This window comes from Pelophylax lessonae (assembly GCF_965119305.1).
Source record: "Pelophylax lessonae genome assembly, chromosome: 5".
Classification (NCBI taxonomy): Eukaryota; Metazoa; Chordata; class Amphibia; order Anura; family Ranidae; genus Pelophylax; species Pelophylax lessonae.
The window spans coordinates 76,667,666-76,688,833 of record NC_138772.1 but is presented as its reverse complement, the minus strand read 5'-3'; the positions used below and the strand labels follow the sequence as shown (position 1 = coordinate 76,688,833).

The 21,168-nt window shown below is 43.0% G+C and overlaps 1 protein-coding gene across 3 annotated transcripts in view; it reads left to right on the top strand.

Annotated features, from left to right (window-relative positions):
* ARHGAP21 (Rho GTPase activating protein 21) overlaps positions 1-21,168 on the top strand; it is a 342,461-nt gene that overhangs the window by 169,163 nt on the left and 152,130 nt on the right. For all 3 annotated transcript variants that reach the window (XM_082258120.1, XM_082258121.1, XM_082258119.1), the window contains exon 4: positions 19,518-19,610. In XM_082258120.1, coding sequence (XP_082114246.1) covers positions 19,518-19,610 — 93 coding nt within the window. The remainder of the gene's footprint in view (positions 1-19,517; positions 19,611-21,168) is intronic.

The following is a 21,168-nucleotide window of genomic DNA, read 5'->3' as shown; positions in this document are numbered from 1 at the left end:
ACATCTCTTCGGGTACTCGGCGCCAAATTCAAAAAAATTACAGCATTCAAAACAGCCAAACTTGGCTTTTTTAAATGCTTTTAAGTGCAGAGGAGGGGTTTGGGGTCTTTTAGACCCCCAGATCCCTCCACAAGAGTACCTGTAAAAAAAAAAAAAAAAAAAAAAACATTTTTTTTTTTTTAATGTACGAAAATATCGGTATCGGCAATAAAAAAACGATATCGGTCGATCACTAATTTGCACCATGTGAACATTTGTAAAGGAAGGGCACGTAACCTTTTTAAAAACATTGCAAACTGAATGCAAGATAAGTAGGTAATTGAAAGGACGACCCATGTAAGCTTGTTTATTGCAGTATGACCTATACCTATATTCATTGCTGAGTATTTACAGAAAGACATTTAAAATCCTCTTATAGGAAATAGATGACTTTTCCTCCCCATGGTAAGCAGGCTGGATATTCCAGCTCCTTAGAGCCTGTACTGAAGCTGGCCACAGACTGAGACTAAAGTGCCTTAATGTAGCTTATGTAGAAGTCAATTTAGCTTAAACCATTAAAAAAAAAAAGTTTTTGAAAGCCATTACCAGTCATTAGCAGATGTTGTGTGCATTCAGATGTTAACAACCAATCACCGTTCCATTATGTCCTGTGTAAGTGCCGGATCATGGCAGCGATGTACAGTACACTTGTTCCTTGTAAAACAAGTACATAATTCATAGTAGCAGAGGGATTCTCTCAAACTACGCATTAACTCCTCACCTAAAGCCCAAATAATGCTCAGATTACACAACTGGAACTCTTTGCCGCATCATTTGTGCTTCATTATGCTTAGGGTCATAAGAAAGGGCACTGCTCCCTTTGCAGTAGGAAATGAAGCTTGGCATGAGCTGGCTGAGCCATAGAAAAGGTGGGCATGACTTTATAAACATTGCAAAACTGCTCTTCAGTGATCACACACAACCTATAGGGGTGTATTTAAATATACTTGGCAGCATGTCAAACCAGTTGGTGATCTTTTAATCACATCGAAGAGGGAGTGACCTCTTCATTCCCAGTACATCTGACACTAGTCAATGCTGGGGATTTTAGTGCCCCCTGAAATGGAAGAATGAATGGTGAAGTGTTGGCAAGGTAAGTATCAGTGAGTCAGGGGGTCCTTTTTGCCCTGAATGGGCAGGGTGCTCTCATTTCATTTGCTGAATCCTGATTTCTCAGAGCTCCTCACATGTGGGAAGAAAGAAATCATTAGGGCCCGTTTTAGTGGTGCACCAAAATTATTTCAGTACCAAAAATTCAGGATGCACTTGGCGTGCAAAATTGAAGGTTAAAGGAAAAAAAATATATATACAGCTTTAAGCCTAGTACACATGGGCCAAATGTCGGGTGTCATCGACCGGTTCACTTAGAATTGGTCAGTTAAAAAGAACTGCACCAAAAACGCACCTCCCTGTTAAAATGCATTGAAAACGCAGCAAGAACGCCTGTGTTCCGTTTTTTGATCCATTTTTTTTTTTAAATCGCATACCTATGCAAAAGCACACCATAAGCAAGGTAAAATGGCGGCTGTTTTCCTCAGCAATTACTTAATTTCTTTTTTTCTTTCGGCACAATGCTGATAACCCTATTTTCTGCTGATCATTTTCGACAGCCGAAATTTCATTCGCTGCCATAAAACACATTGGGAGTAGGTTGTCGCTCAGAAAGAAGCAGGAGCACATTGCACAGTGTGGTTTGCACAGTGTTTGAGGTGCCATTAAAAAGAATGCTACCCAAACACACGTGGTGCGTTTTGCCATGGCACATTTTGACCCCCCCCCCGGTTGAGGTTACTGGTATGCAAATTAGGCTTTAAAGGCAGGTTATGTCTGGATGATAACTCACCATGCACATTAGTCTGATCAATCTTCTAAAAAATATGTATTGTAAAGCCGTGTACACTAGTAGTTTTTTTTTTTTTTTTTTTCATTCAACCCAGCAGGGCTAAAAGGAAAAAACTGACAGCTCAGGAGGAGCCGCTGTCCTAACTATCTGACCTTAGTACAGCAATCTCCCATGCTATGCTATTGTGTTTGGACAGAGGGACGGCCCCACTGACGGATCACTCTGGTCAGTGCTCAGCCATTGGCTGAGAGCGCTGATCAGATGTCGATTGGCAGACCTTTTTCAATCATGCCCCTTCGACAGAAGCCGGCCCAACTCCAGTGCACACGGACTGAATGTCGGCGGGCTTCTATTGAACCAACCGATGCCGCCTGACATTCAGCCCGTGTGTACTATAAAGCTGGCCATACATGGGTAATTTTTATTTACTTTGTGACATATACACAGTCAGAGTGTAATGTATATGGTCCGTACACACACACAGAAAATCATACAAAAAATACCGCTTTTAAAGCGAATCTGATTGTTAGTACACTGCTTTCGTCTGAGTTTTTCCAAAGGGTCAGACCCAAAAAATTTATTCGTAAGATTTTTGCTCAATCATTAGTTTTCCTTTAAAAATAAAATACAAATACAATGCAACACATTACATCACTTCCGAAATTTTATTCTGTCGTACAAGAATCTTCATACTTTAGTAGCCTCTTCATTTTTGATATCAGACTAGCATGCAAGAAAAAAAAAAAAAAAATATATATATATATATATATATATATATATATATATATATATATATATATATATATATATATATATATATATATATATAAAGATACGGACTATCATTTGCACGATAATCTCATTGTGTGTACTAGGCTTTAGTTTTGACGCTTTCATTTTAGACCTTTTTTGTTTTTGAGTGGGAAAAATGCACAACTGAGGTGCGTTTTTACCGCCCACCCCCCCCCCCCATGCTGCAAAGGCGGCCAAGGAAGTACATATGGTGCAGTGTTTTGCGTCACAGCAAAAATTATCCCTGCTTTTGTGTTCATTGGGCAATACCGCTCACTGAATGTGATTCATTCAACTGAAAAGGGGCATCCTGCAACCTCATGTAATGCAAATGCATTGGGGTGGAGTTTAAGGGGTTAAGGAGGGCAATGGGGATGTGATACAACTCCTCCTCCTGCTGCTGCTAAATGCTCTCTGAAGAGTGATCCAAATCACGGATCACTCTTCAGAAAGGAATGCTAGAGCAGCACTAGCAACTCGCTCTTAGGGTCAGAGAAAACATGGAGCTTTCAATGGGTGTGTTTGGGAATCGCTTACCTGTATCACAAGCAGGGGTTCTCAGATCACCAAATGACCAGTTAGTGCAGTGTTTCTCAACTCCGGTCCTCAGGGCACACTAACAGGCCAAGTTTGCAAGAAAACTGAAATACATCACAGGTCATTTGCTGCTCAGTGATTGCAGTATTCTAGTCTGCATCTCCCCAAGGTAATACTTCAAATCTGGCCTGTTAGTGGGTCCTGAGGACCGGAGTTGAGAAACACTGAGTTAGTGTGCTGAATTAGTGCCATGCAGTTGAACCTGAACCCTGAGCAGAGGTTGTCTTCCCTGACCAGCGTGTATCTTTATAAGCTGGTTTGAAAAGTGCAGTGACAGCAGTAATTTACCCAGCATTCATTATTCTGAAAAACTCATCTGCTGTGCATTACTGCACTTTGCTAATGTACTCTGAATGTTGTACTGCCCCATTGTAAAGCCAGTATTGGTGGAAACCAGTTAACACTTTGTGCCCCAATACACTTTTCTCGATCTTGCCTCCTCTAGGAATGTCAGTCCAAGAAAGGTGTGATGGGTTTAGAGGTTTTGCTTTAACACCAATAGCGCAATACTGTGTAATAGAAAATCAGAACATGGAGCTGCTGGTTAAATATGAGTAAAAAGTATATAGCACACTATAAACCTCTTCTTTTATTACTTATTACAGGTACTTGTATAGTGCCGTCAATTTACGCAGTGCTTTACACTTGTATATTGTGCATTCACATCAGTCCCTGCCCTCGAGCTTACAATCAAAGGTCCCCAATTCACATTTATAAATACATATACTTGGGCTAATTTAGAAAGGAGCCAATTAACTTAGCATGTCTTTGGAGTGTGGGAGGAAACCGGAGTACCCAGAGGAAACCCGCACAGGAACAGGTAGAACATGTGAACTTCAGGCAGGGAGTGTCGTAAATTGGGATTTGAACCAACAACCCAAGTGCTGCTGGGCGGAAGTGCTAACCACTTGAAACAAATCTGTTCAACAAATGGCTCATGGCCTCCTCGGCACTGGAGAGCGGTCTGTCACTTTTAAAGCCGGCCACACATGATTGAAATTTTGTCCATTTGCTGATGAATTTTCTAATTTCCGATCTGCAGCTGGCCCTGTTAGCACCATTGACAAACTTTGGATAATCAATGGAGCCAAGATGGAATATTTTCATCCGATTGGTGCATCCAATCACATACAGTCAATGTTCGAGTGTTCAGGCAGCGGCATGTGTGTTAATACAGCAGTCGGCAGGGAGACACCTCCATCCTGGCTCTTTACTGAATGAAATGGAGAGAGATTGAACATGTATGGCTGGCTTTAGTATCTCCAGTATAACTGTCACCTGTACATCAGAGGCGGTCTACTATGACACTGCTGGGACTGCAGAGCCATCTAGTGGTGAATTACCTTATCAGCAAGGGTGTTTTTTTTTTTTTTTTTTTTTTTTTTTCTCCCACTGTAGATATTTTTTGTTACGTTTTTACAATTAACTGTTTACTTATTTTATTTTTTTAGATGCAGTTTGGCTTTTAAAAACATGAGAAAATTCACCTTGCTGTTTTAAAAAAATAAAAAAAGTTTAAGTTTCTCAGTTTTTTTCCTGTTGCTTTGTTAAAGTGGAATTCCTTCGTACACCTAACCAGCCCTAAAGAGTAACTCCCCTTTTGCAGATAAAAAAACATTCCCCTCTGGGTGATCTCTGTACATTGCAGGGATTTCAACAAACTTTTCTGCAGGTTCCTACCTTTTTGTTATTCTGAAGAAATAGCTGTTTGCATGTGTGTATGTGGGAGTGATTTTATAATTATCAGTCCGCCGCTTCACCTGCAGGGCTCTAATGAGGAAAGTGGCAGAATCGGCATCCCTTTAGACTTGATTTTCCCTTTGGGTGTATCTCCCCAAAATTACATTTTTGTTGTAAGAGATGCCCAAAATGTGACTTGTATCTCAGTGCAGACTTATAGGAAAATCAGTGTGCAATCACACAAGCAGGAAATTATATTTCAAGGGGGTATTCTGTATACAGATGGTGTACAGAAGTCCTCCAGGTAGCCATATTGCATATTACTCAAAATTAGAGATTAAACGGGAAAGGGCATTTTTAACCACTTCTGGACCGCCCACTGTGTGTATAAATACATTATTACTTTGATGTTAAATACTGAGGATATGGCAACAGCCCAATATTTTTTTTATACAGTGGGCAATTTGGCATCTGATAAAAGTGGTCCCAGCTGTGAGTTTGCCACAGGATCACTTTTATAGGCAGCAGGAGAGGTGCCTCCCGCCACTTTCTGGTCATTCCCCTGCTAGCTGGAGCTGTCAGTAAAGGGGGAAACTATTTGATCTCTTGGAGCGATGGACAGGAAGTCAAGTGGCCATATGGCGCCCTTACTCGACTCTATGCCCTTGGAGAACCAATGCGACGTCACTTCCGTCTAACAGCCTTAAAGGGCCAATTTGTTATTCCCCCTGTCAAAACACAATAGCTTAGCGGATGAGATCACTGTACTAACATCAGGATTGTTAGTACAGCGGCTTCGACCTGACCGGTTGTTTTTTTTTTTTTTCCCTTCGGCTTTACATGCATATGGTGGCCAGGTGACCGACAGGCTGTGATGCTGCTTTTCTGCTTTGGACCTGTCTTACTGGTGTCTGTCCACTTGCCTTCCACTGTGTTGCATAAAGTACCACCCCTGCTATGTATCCCAGGCTCCATGGGCCTGGGACTGGCATAGCGGGTGTCACAGGGTAGATCTTCCTGACCCAGAAGTGATGTGTATGACATGTACAGATCTGGTTCAGTTTTCCTGGCAAGCAAGACCCGGGAAAGAATGTAACAGTGTGGTCTGCATTACATTCAGTGGACCACAGGGGAGACATGCACATATATGCACGTACAAACAAATGCATGCATTGGGGCACTTGCGCATAAAAAAACATTGATTGCAATACACGTTACATATCGCTGCACACAAACTGGCTCCTTACTTTTTTAGCTGGCTCCTAGATTCAAAACAAGTGAAGTGACAAGCATTAGGTGATGCACAGAGATTAAACAAATCCTCCTATATGTGTTGAACCTTTTTAAAGCGGTTGTATATTTAGTAAAAAATTACAAAAAAGAACCTGCAGGACAAAGGCATAATGAGCTATTATGCATCGCATACTAGCTCATTATGAAATGCTTACCTTAAAACGAAGCCTCGACACGGTCGCCTGGACAACGCTAAGGGCGCTGTCATGTTGCCTCAGCGTCTCTTCCTGGTTCTGCGGCTCCGGCGCTGTGAGTGGCCAGAGCCGCAATGACGACACGGGAGTTTCACTTTCCGGCAAGGACCAGTGTAACGTTAAAAAACCCTACCCCGTGAAAATTCCCTACCCTCATCACTTCCAGTACACATATGTCATGCATCCGCTGAGCCACTTCCCAGTGCGCATGCTCAGGCAGTAAATGATTGGCTCACACCGGAAGTGATGAGGGTAGGGAATTTTCACGGGGAAGGGTTTTTTAACGTTACAACGGCTTCCTGTGAAATAACCCTACCCTCGTTCCCAGTGCTTAAAGCGTTGGGTTAGCAAATGTCGGCTTCCCGTGAAAATACCCTACCCTCGTTCCCCGGTGGGTCGAGGAAAATGTAAAAGTGTCTCCTAATGGAGGAAAATTTTAAATAAATATATATTTTACACATTCCATTTTGATTAATATATACATTTTCTTCTTATTAGGAGGCACTTTTAACACTTTCTGGACCTGCCGGGGAATAAGCGTAGGGTATTTTCACGGGAAGCCATCGCTTTAAGGACTGGGAAGGAGGGTAGGGTTTTTTCACGGAAGGTGAGATCATTTACTGTGCGCGCATGCACACTGGGAAGCGGCTCAGCTGATGACTGACGTACCCTAACCGGAAGTGACGAGGGTAGGGAATTTTCACGGGTAGGGTTTTTTTAACGGAACACCAGCAAGGAGCTCTGAAGGTCCGCCGGATCTTCACACGCATGCGCCGCTGAAGTCAGCAGCTGAATGCAGGGCGAATATCTCCTAAACCTGCACGGATTAGGAGATATTAATTGTACCTACAGGTAAGGCTGGCCATACACTATACAATTTTCTTCTTCAACTTTCCTTTAGATTTACCAAAACCATGTAATATAGGGTCAAACCTAAACCCTTTCAATTTGTATGCAATCAGGCAGGCCCTTGCACTACATAGAAAAGGTAAATCTAAAGGAAACTGAATAAGAAAATTGTATAGTGTATGGCCAGCCAAAGCCTTATAGGCTTACCTGTAGGTAAAAGTCAAATAGCGGAGTATGCTACCGCTTTAAGTGCAGCCATTTCTTCTCCTCAGCCATTCAGGGTCCATACAATACTGAACTTGCAACAAAAAACGCCAGTTTTGTTGGCAGAAACAACACTCAGAGCTTGCTTGTACAGGCATTTAAAAGCGTTTTTTTTTTTCCTTCTCCAGAAAACTCCTCCCAAAAATGCAAGCCAGTAAGGTTTTTTCTTTTCTGCCTCCAAACAAGCTTAAAGTGGTTGTAAAGGCTCAAGATTATTTACTTTTTTGCATTCTATGCATGAAGATATAACACCTGTGTGCACCAGCAGCCCCCTGAGCCCCATCCCAGTCCAGCGATGTGCACGAGAGCCTTGGCTGTCATGGATCTCTCCCTCCTCATTGGCTGACATAGAGCGGGGGGGGGGCACAATCTGCGGCTGCGAATTGGAAAGGGGGGGAGCGCCAGGCACTCTGGCAGGGAGATCTGAGAATAGGAGGATCGAGGCTGCTCTTTGCAAAACCTTTACATAGAGCAGGTAAATATAACCGGTTTGTTATTTTTAATTTTAACAAATATCTACCTTTAATACATTAAATGATGTCTCTAAATGTCCTAGGATAGCATTGAGCTGCTTCTACAGGCAAAGTGTAGAACACCTGTAGAAGCAGAATTGCTTAAGCCCAGAGTGTATGGCTCCTCAAAGTGCAGAATTTAGAAAGGTTTTTTTGAGCTTTCCCCACCGGGAGAAGACAGTGATTATGCCGCTAGCAATAATCACAAGTAAAATCTGGCAGGCGGGTTGTACACAAGTCAATCAACTTGGTGCATTCAGCCTGCCCATATATGGTTCAAAAAGTCTTTGGCCGGTCTTGCATTCTAAACAATGAAGTCTTTGCTTTAATTTCCCTCTATTGCACCTGTGGGCAAATCTTCAAAGAAGGTAAATGTACAAGTATAGTTGTGTAATAAGGGATTACTACCACAAGAGGGCGCCCAGTTCACACCACTGCTAAGGCTGTATGCCTGGCGGTAGAGAAGTTGGCTGTTTCCCCACTGATGTCTATAAAAAGCTTTCTTCACAGCAGCTTTCTCTTAGCTGTACCAGTGTGGAAGCTGAAGCATTTTCTGCTGTACAGTCTGTTTTTCCTAAGAATTTACTTGCAGTTAGGTTATTAGCAGGTGAAAGACGTTCTTTTTAAAGAAGCGCTCGCAGCTTGTGGGGGGGGGGGGGGGGGTCTGACGTTCCACCCATGTCAGAAATGTTCCAGTGTGTAGCAGTTAAGAATAGTCTGTCATCCCAGGAATGCAGTGCGGCTGGATGGCTGCGGCCTTTTTCATAAGTGTGCCATCTTAGCATCTCCTTGTTAGAGAAGAGCCGGACCGTTCTGGTTGATGCTTTGGGCTATTTTCTACGCATTTCACTCACACCTTGTTTTATACTTTGCAGAGAGAGATTGTATTACCACAGCAGTAACAATCCTCTTCATGTTCTACGTGCCCTGACCTGTCATAAGGAAGTGTGTGATTGGTTGCTATGGGCTGCTGGACATCATTGTCTTGTGTGCATTGTCACATTTATACAGGTTTCTATTCTTACCGTACACAGTTGACTACTGTCTGAAACAGGTTAAGGGATATTAAAACTAAAACCAAACGTATAATAGATTGCAGCTCACCAATCATTAGATGTGGCAGCTGCATTAACTTTCTTTCACCTGGTGATCTGGCCAGTAACACACTTCCTGTATTAGAGTGCCCCCCACTCTGGATAAAGGAGCACAGGGGTCACCACTTTTTCCATCTTGTGGGAGGGCAGTGTTTGATATACTAGCAGATTTAGATACACTAACAAGTGGAAGCTAAACTCCCAGCTAACACTGTATAAGCAGTTCCAGCAACAGTAGTCATTTTTGGAAAAAGGTTTCACATACAGTAAATCAAATCCGATCATTGTAAGCACTCCCATTGGTGGTAAATTATTTGTCTCAACCTTCCTACTGCTTCGTCTGCAGGAGAGCGTGTTCTTTTGAAAAACAGACTTATGCCGGCCATACACGCACAGAATTTCGGCCGTTTGCAGACTGAACGATTATTCGTCAGTCGAAAGCGAATTGGGCACTAACTTACAGAATAAACTCTTTTACATAATCGTTTTCATGATCATAATGATCGTTCGATAACATGCACAATACCAGTCAGAATATTATTTTCGTTTCGATTTTACCATACACTTAACAACTTTTGTAGAAACGATAAATTTTCGCTATGGATCCATCGACATTAGCCGGGCACACGATCAAAATCGTCGGTAAACTTGTGTTCACTAACGGCCCGATTTTCGATGCGATCAGTCATCGGATATAGCTGATGACTGATCAGCGTATCGGCCCACTGCTTGTACCATGTGATTGCTGGGACCAATCCCAGCAGATTACATGACAACTGTAAACAAAGGATGGCTTCCTTACATCACAATTGTGTACAATTGTGTTGCTAGCTGTGATTGGTCAGTGATCACATTCGCATGGTACAATCACAGCCCATCTGTACCATATGATTAGCTGTGGCCAATCACAGCTAATCACAACAAAACACACTGAATCATTTTATTTTAGTAAAAATGGTTGATATATATATATATATATATATATATATATATATATATATATATATATATATATATATATATATATATATAATCACTGGTATAAACAATCAATCATAATGCCTATATAAAAAAAAATAAATAAATAATCCTAAACACTTCCTCAGAGTAGTTAAGTGTTACTATGGTAACACTGTATTGCTCTGGTCTGTGTGTTTAAAAAAAAAAAATCACCAGTCCGTGTCCCTGATCCCGGTCACATGTTATATAACTCTATACTGCACTGGTGACAGTATGTAAAAAAAAAAAAATAGAAAATTTGTGGAACATTTTATTTTTTAATACATTTTCCAAAAAATTGAGATAAATTACAACTTCGAAAAACTCTCCATGACTCTTAATACCTTGGACTGCCTGCTTTCCATAAAGGGGTTATTTGGGGAATATCTGTACTGTACTGACATTTTTCAGTCCAAGTAATCATCAATTTTCAGATACAATATATTACTAAAAGTATTGAGATGCCTGACTTTACACGCACATGAACTTTAATGGCGTCTCCGTCTTAATCTGTGGGGTTCAATATTGAGTTGGCCTACTCTTTGCAGCTATAACCGCTTCAACTCTTCTGGAAACACTGTCCATAAGGTTTAGGAGTTTTTGACCATTTTTCTGTGAGGTCAGGTGCTGATGTTGGATGGAAAGGCCTGACTCAGTCTCCTCTCTAATTTATCCCAAAGGCGTTCTGTCAGGTTGAGGTCAGGACTCTGCTGGTCAGTCAAGTTCCTCCACTCCAAACTCGCTTATCCATGTCTTTAAGGACCTTGCTTTGTGCACTGGTGTGCAGTCATGTTGGAACAGGAAGGGGCCATCCCCAAACTCCCATAAAGTTGGGAGCATGAAATTGTCCAAAATGTCTTGGTAGGACGACGCCAAGCCCAACACCTTAAAAACAACCCCACACCATAACCCCCCCTCCACCAAATAATTTGGACCAGTGCACAAAACAGCATAAAGACCTAGATGAGCGAGTTTGGGGTGGATGAACTTGACTGGACTGCACAGAGTCCTGACCGATAGAACACCTTCGGGATGAATTAGAGTGGAGACTGCAAGCCAGGCCTTCTCGTCCACATCAGTGCCTGACCTCACAAATGCGCTTCTGGAAGAATGCTCAAACATTCCTTTAGACACACTCCTAAACCTTGTGGACAGCCTTCCTAGATGAGTTGAAGCTGTTATAGCTGCAAAGAGTGGGCCAACTCAATATTGAACCCTACAGACTAAGACTGGGATGCCAATAAAGTTCATCTGCATGTAAAGGCAGGTGTACCAATACTTTTGGTAATATAGTGAATCTACCAAATATAGTTTATGAACCCTATAACTTTCCTATAGATACACACGTATAAACACTGATTTGGGTTATTTTCAATTAAATGTGAAATAAATTTTGGCCTAAATTTATGAAGAAAGATTAATTATTTGCAAAATATAACAGAAACAAAGAAAAATGCATTTATTTTAAATGTTTGGTCTTTTTTCTTTTTAGCAAAAAAAAAAAACAACCCAGTGGTGATTTAAGCCCAGGTTCACACTGAGGCCGTTTTGAAACTGTGAGTTCAGCACGATTTCAAGCTGGCATTTCAGTCCAACTTTGAGGGCTGTTTTACAAACATCTGCGCGGGTTCATGCACAGATGTCTATGGAAATCACCGCCTGAAGTCCCCAAAAGTATTACAGAAACTACTTTTAGGAGCGGTCACTTATCGCTGCGGCGCTGTAAAGTCGGCGTCACACTAATTTGGACGGCGCAGTTCCCAGCAATTGGCTCAGATTTGACGGAATTTGACATGTCAAATCGCATGTCAAACCGGACCAATGTGAACACGGGGTAAATACCACCAAAAGAAAGCTATATTTGTGTGAAAAAAATGTCAGTGTTGCATGATCATACTTGTCATTTAACCACTTGCTGACCGCCGCATGACCATTTACGTCGGCGGTCAGCCCCTCACAGGCAGAGCACCGTAGGGATACGTCGCTAGCCTGTGAGGGTCTAGGGAGCTCCCACGCGGTCACGGACCCCTCCCCCGCACGTGACCGGCGGGGACCCGGTGTCCGCCGGTCACTCACGATCGTCGGGTGGAGAGGGAGAAAGGCAGGCGGCTGATGTAAACAAGCCGCCTGTCAGTCTCCCCTGTGTAGAAAAAGTGATCATACGGTTCTACTATGTAGGACCGTTGATCACTGTTCCTACACCTCAAGCCACAGCCAATCACAGTTAGAATCACGCCCCTAGGGATACACATAACCCCTCCCTCTCAAAAAAAGTTAACCCCTTCACTGCCAGTGTAATTTTACAGTAACAGTGCATATGTATAGCACTGATTACTGTAGAAATGTCACTGGTAACCCTAAAAGTGTCAAAAATGTCAGTCAAGGGTCCGATCTGTCCGCCGCAATGTCGCAGTCCCGCAAAAAAAATCGCAGATCACCGCCATTACGCGTTAAGAATGACAAAAATCTTTCCCTTTGTTAGTAAACGCAATAACTTTTGCGCAAACCAATCAAAATACGTTTTTTGCAATTTTTTTTTTTTCCAAACATGGTAAAAAAAAAAAAAAAATATTTGGCCCAAAATGTTAAATTTTGATTTTTACTTTTTGGGGGGGGGTGGAATTTCATACACAAAAGTGAAAAACATTGTTATTTTTGCAAAATTTACGCTGTTTTTTTGTTTATAGCGCAAAAAGTAAAAATCGCACAGGTGATCAAATATCGCCAAAAGAAAGCTCTGTGGGAAAAAAAGGACGTCAAATTCGTTTAGGTACAGCGTCGCACGGCCGCGCAATTGTCTGTTAAAGTCACGCAGTGCCGAATTGCAAAATAGGCCCGGGTCAGGAAGGGGGTAAAATCTTCCGGGGCTTAAGTGGTTAAAGTGTGACAGTGCTGAAAGCTGAAAATTGGCCTGGTCAGGAAGAGGGTAAAAGTGCCTGGTATTGAAGTGGTTAAAGTGTCTCTCCAGTCATGTTCAGTGTAATGCAGGTTTCCCTTTAAAATATGTCATTTACCTCTACTGTACAATAAAGATTTTCTATAAAATGTCAGCTCTGTGCTCAGGATTAAAAGAGAAGTTCAGGATTTAAAAAAAACATAAACATTTATACTCACCTACGGTAGGTGCATTCTGCATCTGTCCCCCATTGATCGCTTAGTTCTCCCCTTCCGCTCTGAGCAGAGATGGGACTGTCAGCGGCTTTCTGTTCTCCCCTCCGGGGATCACTGCAGCACTGGGCTGGTGAGGGGCTCGCTCAGGCTCTCGGTGGATTGCGGAGAGGCTGATCCAGATGCCAGTCCAGGCGTCTGGGGGGGGGATACTGACCATATTATTGGGATTTTTTCAGGAGCCTAGACCAGCTCTGTGAAATCAGCCAACAGCAGGCTTTAGCCCGCTGTCAGCTGAAAACTGATCACCGTAGTGCAGAACGAACTGCACTCCTGTAAAATACCATTTTTCCAGAAAGTTTGAGCCCTAACCCTCTGAGGTCATACGTATGTGCTTGTGTAACAAATGGATCATTATATAGGTACTGGTGGGCAACCTGTGCAGCGATTTCACAAAAGCTTGTGGGAATTTCCATAGATATGCCATAGCATAGACCATGAAGTAGGAACAGAAGGACTCCACATAGAGTAAATCAATTTAACCATTTCCATATTTAAAGGTAAAAACCCACACCGCTCACTGAGTAACCAAGAAAAAATCTGCTGACAGTGTTTATGTAGCAGCCAGTCAGCTGTCACATTTGTAATGAATGGCTGTGATCAGCAACTTGTCAGCCGCTTATCACAGCTTTTTATTAATCAGCTGAGTCTAGGCCGCGGACCATATTCTACTGTAAGTTCCTGGTCACATCCGCTGCAGTTCTATTCTGCAGTAACCTTGACATTGGTGGCAGGAAAAGAAACCCAAGAGGGTACTTCTAAGTGCAGTATGTAAGATCAATTTATTAATAAAAAGCAAATCAACCACTAAGGTGTAGTAGAAAAAAAGCACATGTCGTAAGCTCTGTTGCCGTAATCTAGAAACCCAGGCACTACAAAGATGGTAGGGAGCAGAAACCACCAATAAGCGAGCATATGCAAGCTCTGGAGTCGATTTGACAGCATGGGACTTGGCTGATGTCACATAATGGGGGTGTGGCTATACATTTCAAAGCTGGATAGTCTTTTTGAGAAAGAGGCGGTACCGCCTTGATCAGCATATCTTTTGACAGGCAGCGTGGTGGAGTTAAATTGCCCACACCGCTGCGCCATAATAGCTTTACTGCTTGCTGAAAAAGAAGGGGATAGTCCTTGCCAAGCCATGGCATGTGCCCATTGCTTCCTTTGCAGTCTTGAGGGGTGGGTTCTGGTTGGTAAAAAAAACACTAGAGTTGGTTCACACTGGGGCGACACGACTCTGCACGACTTCGGGAGGCGACTTGTCAGTCCCGTGCACCACGACTTCGGAGCGATTTGCAGGGACTTCGCATAATGGAAGTCTATGCAAGTCGCTCCGAGGTCGCCCCGAAGTAGTACAGGACCCTTTTTCTAAGTCGGAGCGACTTGTGTTGCTCCTATTAGAATGGGTCCTGTAGCGGTCAATGGACCGCGAGGGAGCGCGACTTGTCAGGCTGACAAGTCACGCTAATGTGAACCGACTCTGCCATCAGTTTTTACACCACACAAGTGTAAACAAAGCCTGAGTGATGATTATTTACAGGCAAAACAGTTGGCATAATATGTAAGCTCTGAAATGCTACAGGTTATACAGTTTTACTGTAGATATTTTAACGGACTATGGTTTGGTGTGACTAGGGTTACTCTGTATTACAGGTACTTATGTAGATCACAGATATAAATTAATATAACTCTACCTTTTATAGATGTACTGGCAGGGAATGTGTAGGCGTATAACCCCCAACACAGAAAGCCAGCCTAAGAAAAGCAGTGCTAACCATTGACCCAGTGTGCTGTCCCTCCCTAGATGAAAGCTGATTTTTAATATCTGTAAATCGAGGTCTGATCCCCTTAAATAATGGAAATAATGACATGAGGACAGGTGTGTCTTCAAAGACAACCTGCAGGCCCACAGTGGAAGCTTGGACTTTGTTTGACTCTTAAAAGCACCAAATGTCATCGTCCTGCTTTGTAAGAGGTCCAGCCATTTAGTAAGCTTGCCATGTTTTGGACACCACTTTCTGCTTCATGGTGGACTATCCTATTGAAATTGGATCCTGATTGGCAGACATTTGCCTACTCGAGCGTAGAGCTCAATCTGGCATCTAAAATTGCAGTGAAAAGTGCTTTTCGGATGAGGACATGGGAATGAATAAAGAAGCGTTCATTTTACAGACAAAACATTTTATTAAATAATTAGCCAGTCATTATGGGTCAGTTGACTCTGATCACTGTACAAATATTGATAGAGCAGTTAACCCCAAGTTATTATAAAGGGACTTTAGAAATTGTTTTGTACTTTTTGGTTCTAAGGACTCCAGTAAAGGCCTTCACCTGTGAAGTTATTGCCTAGTAATGGGCTACACAAGGCTTCCATGGGAGGTCACAGCTGACCTTTTTAACCAATGTGGCTCTTTCTAAAGCTAGCCATACACTGTATTTGTTTTTTGTTTAGTTGGTGGTTGTAATGACGTGAATGGAGAAATCTTCCCCACAGGGACATTGTATTCTGACTTCAGATCCCGCTGTTCTCAGAATTACAGTGATCAGCGGCTGTATCTGCTGATCAAGAAGAATTTTCCAATATATCTCCTTGACCTTATTCAAGAGATTGAGTTCTGCCGAGCGGGGATGGCCGCAGGTAATCGCTGGCTTTGTGAGTAGCCACAAATAGCTGTGGACACTTACAAACTGTCATTGAAGTGTATGGGCTCAGAGGTCACAGAAAGCCACTCACACCTGTCAGGAACAGAAGATTCCTGCCACTTCCATTAACACTGTTGCTGAACGCCCATGCGCATCTTGCCCAAGGCTTCTTGTCCTAAGGTGACAACGTGCATGCGCTGTGCTGTACACTCCTGGGTCTTTCTCTTCCTGATTGCTGCATGGTGTGCAGTTAGCCTGGGGTTGTAAGTGCCTGATCGGTGGTGGTGAGTCTTTCTGGGGTTCTCTCTCCCTCTCTCTGCTATAGAAGCGGTAGAGCTCTGTGCTGGACCCTGTGGTGCCGCCAGCGCAGTGGGGGTGTCCCTAGCAGTGTTAACTTTTTTTTGTGGGTCCTCCTCTTCACTAATGCAGTCCCTGGAGCACATTTCCCCACCTTATCCCCTCGCAAAGGATGCCAGGCCCTCCAGGTCCCAGCAATCCCTTACTGCACTGACGGCGGTTCTGGAGTCCTTGGTGTCCTAGGTGGATTGGTCCTGGGAAAATGGGCTAGCAAAAACCGCCACCTGTATCTGATTCGGCGACAGCGGATGTGATTTACCCTTCTGGGTCTGTGTCCTTCGCACCCTGCATGCTCTGATAGTGAGGATGATTCCTCTGCTACTCTAGCGGAGAGGCCGCTAGTGGATGCGCTGATTGTGTCAGTGCGTAAAACTTTAAAGATGGAGGATGCGGCTGATGCTGCGTTGGAGGTGCCGGTCCCTTTTGGCACCCACAGGCCCTCCAAGGCGGTGAGGGTGTTCCCTTTCCCGCTTACTTTGATAATATTGTCACAAAACAGTGGGGTTGTCCAAAATGCACTTTTGCAGTTCCCTAAGCGTTTTGTGATGTGGTATCCTGATAAGGATTCCCTGCCTAAAAAGTGGACAGTTGCACCTGTAGTGGACTCCCTGGTTTCCAGGTTAAATAAAGCCACCTTAATTCTGGTTGAGGAGTCCCCAGCCTTTAAAGATGCGGCTGACAGGAGGTCGGGAGGCTCTGGCCCGCCATATGTTCACTGTGGCTGATTCGGCACTTAGGACGGTATTTACTATTGCCCTAGTGTCAAACTCTGACAAAGTGGGCAAAACTTTTACGCCTGGGACCTGGAGGGGGAACCGCTTCCCCCTGCCTTTGCAGAGCTGGCAGATCAGTTGGTCCAGGGGCTAAAGTTTGTCTGTGATGCCTCTTTGGATGCGGTTATCCAAGAAAGAGTACTCTTCTTCCATAGGCTTCCAAGGGAAATAAGCCCAGTCATAGAAGGGGGCTATTCTTCTCTACTCATGTCATTTTCGTCCCTTCGGGGTCTCAAGACAAGGGATCTAAGTCCTTCAGGGTCTCCACCAGAGGTTCCAAGAGGAACTGGTCTGGCAAGCCACAAGAGGCACCCTCACTCTTATCTGGGGTGGGGGGATGTCTTCACTGGTTTCCGGATCCGTGGACCTCCATGGTACAGGACAAGTAGGTCCACAAAGTCATTCGGTCTGGCTACAAGGTCGAGTTTCGGTCTTATCCTCCAGAAGGTTTCTTCCTTCCAACCTGCGCTTGTCCTCAGATCACTTACAGAAGGGCCTCTTTGGGGCAAGGCAAGACTTGTTACTTCAAGGGGTGATTGCCTCGGTTCCAACTTCTTTTCTGGGGTTTAACTCACACCTGTTTACAGTTCCCAGGAGGGAAGGCAAGGTACATCAAGTTTTGGACCTCAAGGCACTCAACTGCTTTGTGTGGGTACAGAAGTTCTGAATCGAGTCCATTTGCACCTTAGTGGCGTCTCTACATCAGGGGATTTTCTCACTTCTCTCGATATCAAGGATGCTTGCCTTCACATTGCAACACGTGCCAGTCCCCAGCACTTCCTCTGCTTTGCCATGGGCGAGGAGCATTATCAGTTTGTGGCGTTACTCCCCCCCCCCCCTCCCCCCTTTGGTCTAGCCTCCGCTTCTTGGGCCTTCACGAAAGTGTTGGCCCTGGTACTAGCATTGTTGCGTCAGTGGGGGTTTTTGGTACTGGGGTACCTGGATGATCTTCTGCGAGCGGAGTCTCTCGACTGCTCTGATAGACAACTTGGAGATTACCCTGCGAACTCTGAGGCAGTTTGGTTGGATTCTGAACCTTCAGAAGTCTGCTCTGGTTCCGTCCACACGACTGAACTATCTTGGTCTGACTCCTCAGAAGTTGGCCTTGAGTACCATCATGAGCCAGGTGTCTGCCTTGGCAATCTTTCAGCGACCCCTAGCCATACACTCTTTAGTTCGTACCTTCATTCAGGGATTTGACATGTGGCCACACCCACCTTATACAGTCTCTTTTGCCACTGTGGGATTTAAACTTAGTGCTTTCGGTTCTCCAGAAACCTCTATTTGAGAATATAAGGGAGATTCCCTTGCCTACTTTACCCCAGAAGGTGACATTCTTGGTGGCTATTACCTCAGCCCGCAGGGTATCGGAATTGGTACTATCCTGTCGCAGTAGAAGCCCAAAGTTGTGTCTAACTTCCATTTGAATGAGGACATTGCATTGCCTTCCTTGTGTCCCAAGCCGGCTCATCCCTTTTCCTTGCATAGCTTGGAAGTGGTTCGTGCAATTCGGGTGTATCTGGCAGCTACTGAGCCAAAATCCATATATAATTTTTTATTTTTTTTATATATATATATATAATTTTTTAAGAGACTTTACAATCTCACTTTAATTCAGCTCTTTGAACAGATGTAGAAAAGAGGAGACTGCAGGACTGGCACAATTTATATTGGTGGGTTTGTGTATTACCTGAGAATAGTCACTTCAATATGTATGTTTACAACAACTTAAATGCTCCCAGCATTCAACCAGAAATAAAATATTAGATTTGGGTGGTCTGACACTACAATTATAATTTAGAGCTTTATGAATGGTGAACTTCTTTACTTTGCCACTTGAATGCCCCCTAGCCTCTCTTCTGAGATTCATATGGTGTAATAAAAACATAATTGATGTGAACACTACAGTCTTACAATGCAACTCTAAAACCTTGGTTGACACACTCTCTTAAAGATAGTATGTGCTTACATACTTTTTTTAAAATGTCAAAGTATATCCGAGCCAAAAACATTGAATATATTGCAGTTTATCTGCCCTTAGATGTGGCGGCTGAATTCATTTTTTTATTTTTTTTATTTTCACTGGATTATCCAGCCAGTAACGCACTTCTAGTGCTCGCTCACTGTACTGTATCTGTGCAGGAGCAGTGTTGTCTCCCCAGGACACGACTACAGAACACCACCTATTCCATTTCATGGGGGGGGGGAGGGAGTGTTATGTAATTCACTGAAGCTATTAAGGAATGCTGATCATTTGGTTTGTATTGTATACTTTCTCTGTGGATTTGTTTAATGCATTTTGGCTATCAAGCTACAAAAGCTTTCATTGCTTTTTTAAGCTGTGCAATATATTCTAAAACACATTAAGCTATGGCACTGGATTATTCAATGTTAAAATATTATATATATTTTTCTTTTAGGAAGGCAAAGAAACCGACTGGAGCCAATGGACACCATATTTGTTAAGCAAGTTAAGGAAAATGGTCCGGCACACCTAGCAGGATTGTGTACAGGTACTTTATTATTTGTATATTAGATTTTTACCTTTTCCATGCTAATAACATTTTAAAATCAGTTTCATTACATACCTTAGTTTAGACCCATTGCCATTTAAGTATTGGTCTGACTTTTGGGAGAAGTTATGCAAAGATCAAAATACCTTGATGTGCGGGTGTCAATCTGGAGGGGTTGGTGTTCTAGGTAAACGAAATACTGTTTCTCCACCAATAAGAGAGGAAATCAAATATATGAAAAAGATGGGCAAGGAACAGTAAGGGTGGGGAGGAAATGGCTAGTTAATGCCAAAAGTCTTCCAGTCGACAGCTTTATCTTAAGGGCCATACACGGGGGCCGAATATTGGGCGGCATCGGCTGTTTCAATAGAAACCACCCGACATTCAGCCAGTGTGTACGGCAGCCGGTTTGACAGAAGCCAGCCGTTCCAATGGCGTCTGTTGAAGGGGCATGACCAAAAAAAAGTCTGCCGATTGGCAATCGATTAGGGCTCTCAGTCTCTGCCAATAGCTGGTTTTGACCAGTGTGTTCTGGCAGAGAGGGGCAGTCCCCCTGTCAGAACACAATAGCATAGCAGATCGCTGTTCTAACATCGGATTGTTAGTACAGCGGCTCCTCCAGGGTTCGTCAGTCTTTTGTTTTTTTTTTAGTTTAGCCCGCTGGGTTGGGGGGGGGGGGGGGGGAGTGTGTACTAGGCTTTACTTACTGCAAATGCATCGTATATGTTGCCATGTTAGCATAGTGAAGATAAATTGCTAAAAACAAATGTCCATATCAAAATGAAATCTAGCAAAGGTAATTGGGAATGTATGAAATTGTCCAAATCTGATGTATGTCTTGAGGAAAACATCACTGATATTGTGCAGAGATCGTGCAACTCCATTAATGTAGTCCCCACGTGAGCCGTCACCATTGTAAGAAATGCACTCTTGCCAGAGTAAAAAAAAAAAACACTACAGAGTCTGATTCTCCTGTTAAAAATACTTCCACCAGGAGCATTAAGTTCACACCCATTGGTTCCAATAAGTCAGGCTGGCTTTCTCTCCAAGATTAGGAAGGACAATAAGGACCATATATATATAATTGAATATCCACATGGAATCAAAGCAAGGAAAGCCACATATTGTAAGTCGGCTACAAAACTTTACTTACTGCAGCCTCTAATGATCACAGTATGCAGCAAAATTGGAGTAAGCATTTTCAGTACAGAAAAGAAGCCCATACAACTATGCAATGTTAAAGGCAAGGCTTGAGTTCAGCATTAGTTATTGCTGGATTTTTTTTTTCTATCTTTTGGAAATCAACTTTTCGCAAAGCTTATTAAAATAAAAAAATGATTTTCTAAATGTCTTGAAAATAAAAGCAAGTCTTTGAAATGGTTACATCAAAGAACAACTTCAGATTCAGAATGACGTTTGTTCTTAAAAATGTCTGAAATGGTATTCTTAAACCTTTGTATGCCTTTTGTCTGACATGGTTTAAGGTTATAGGTCTATTTTTTTCAAAAACTATTTTAAATATTTCTGTTATCAGAGGGAAATGTATTTGGTTTGCTTG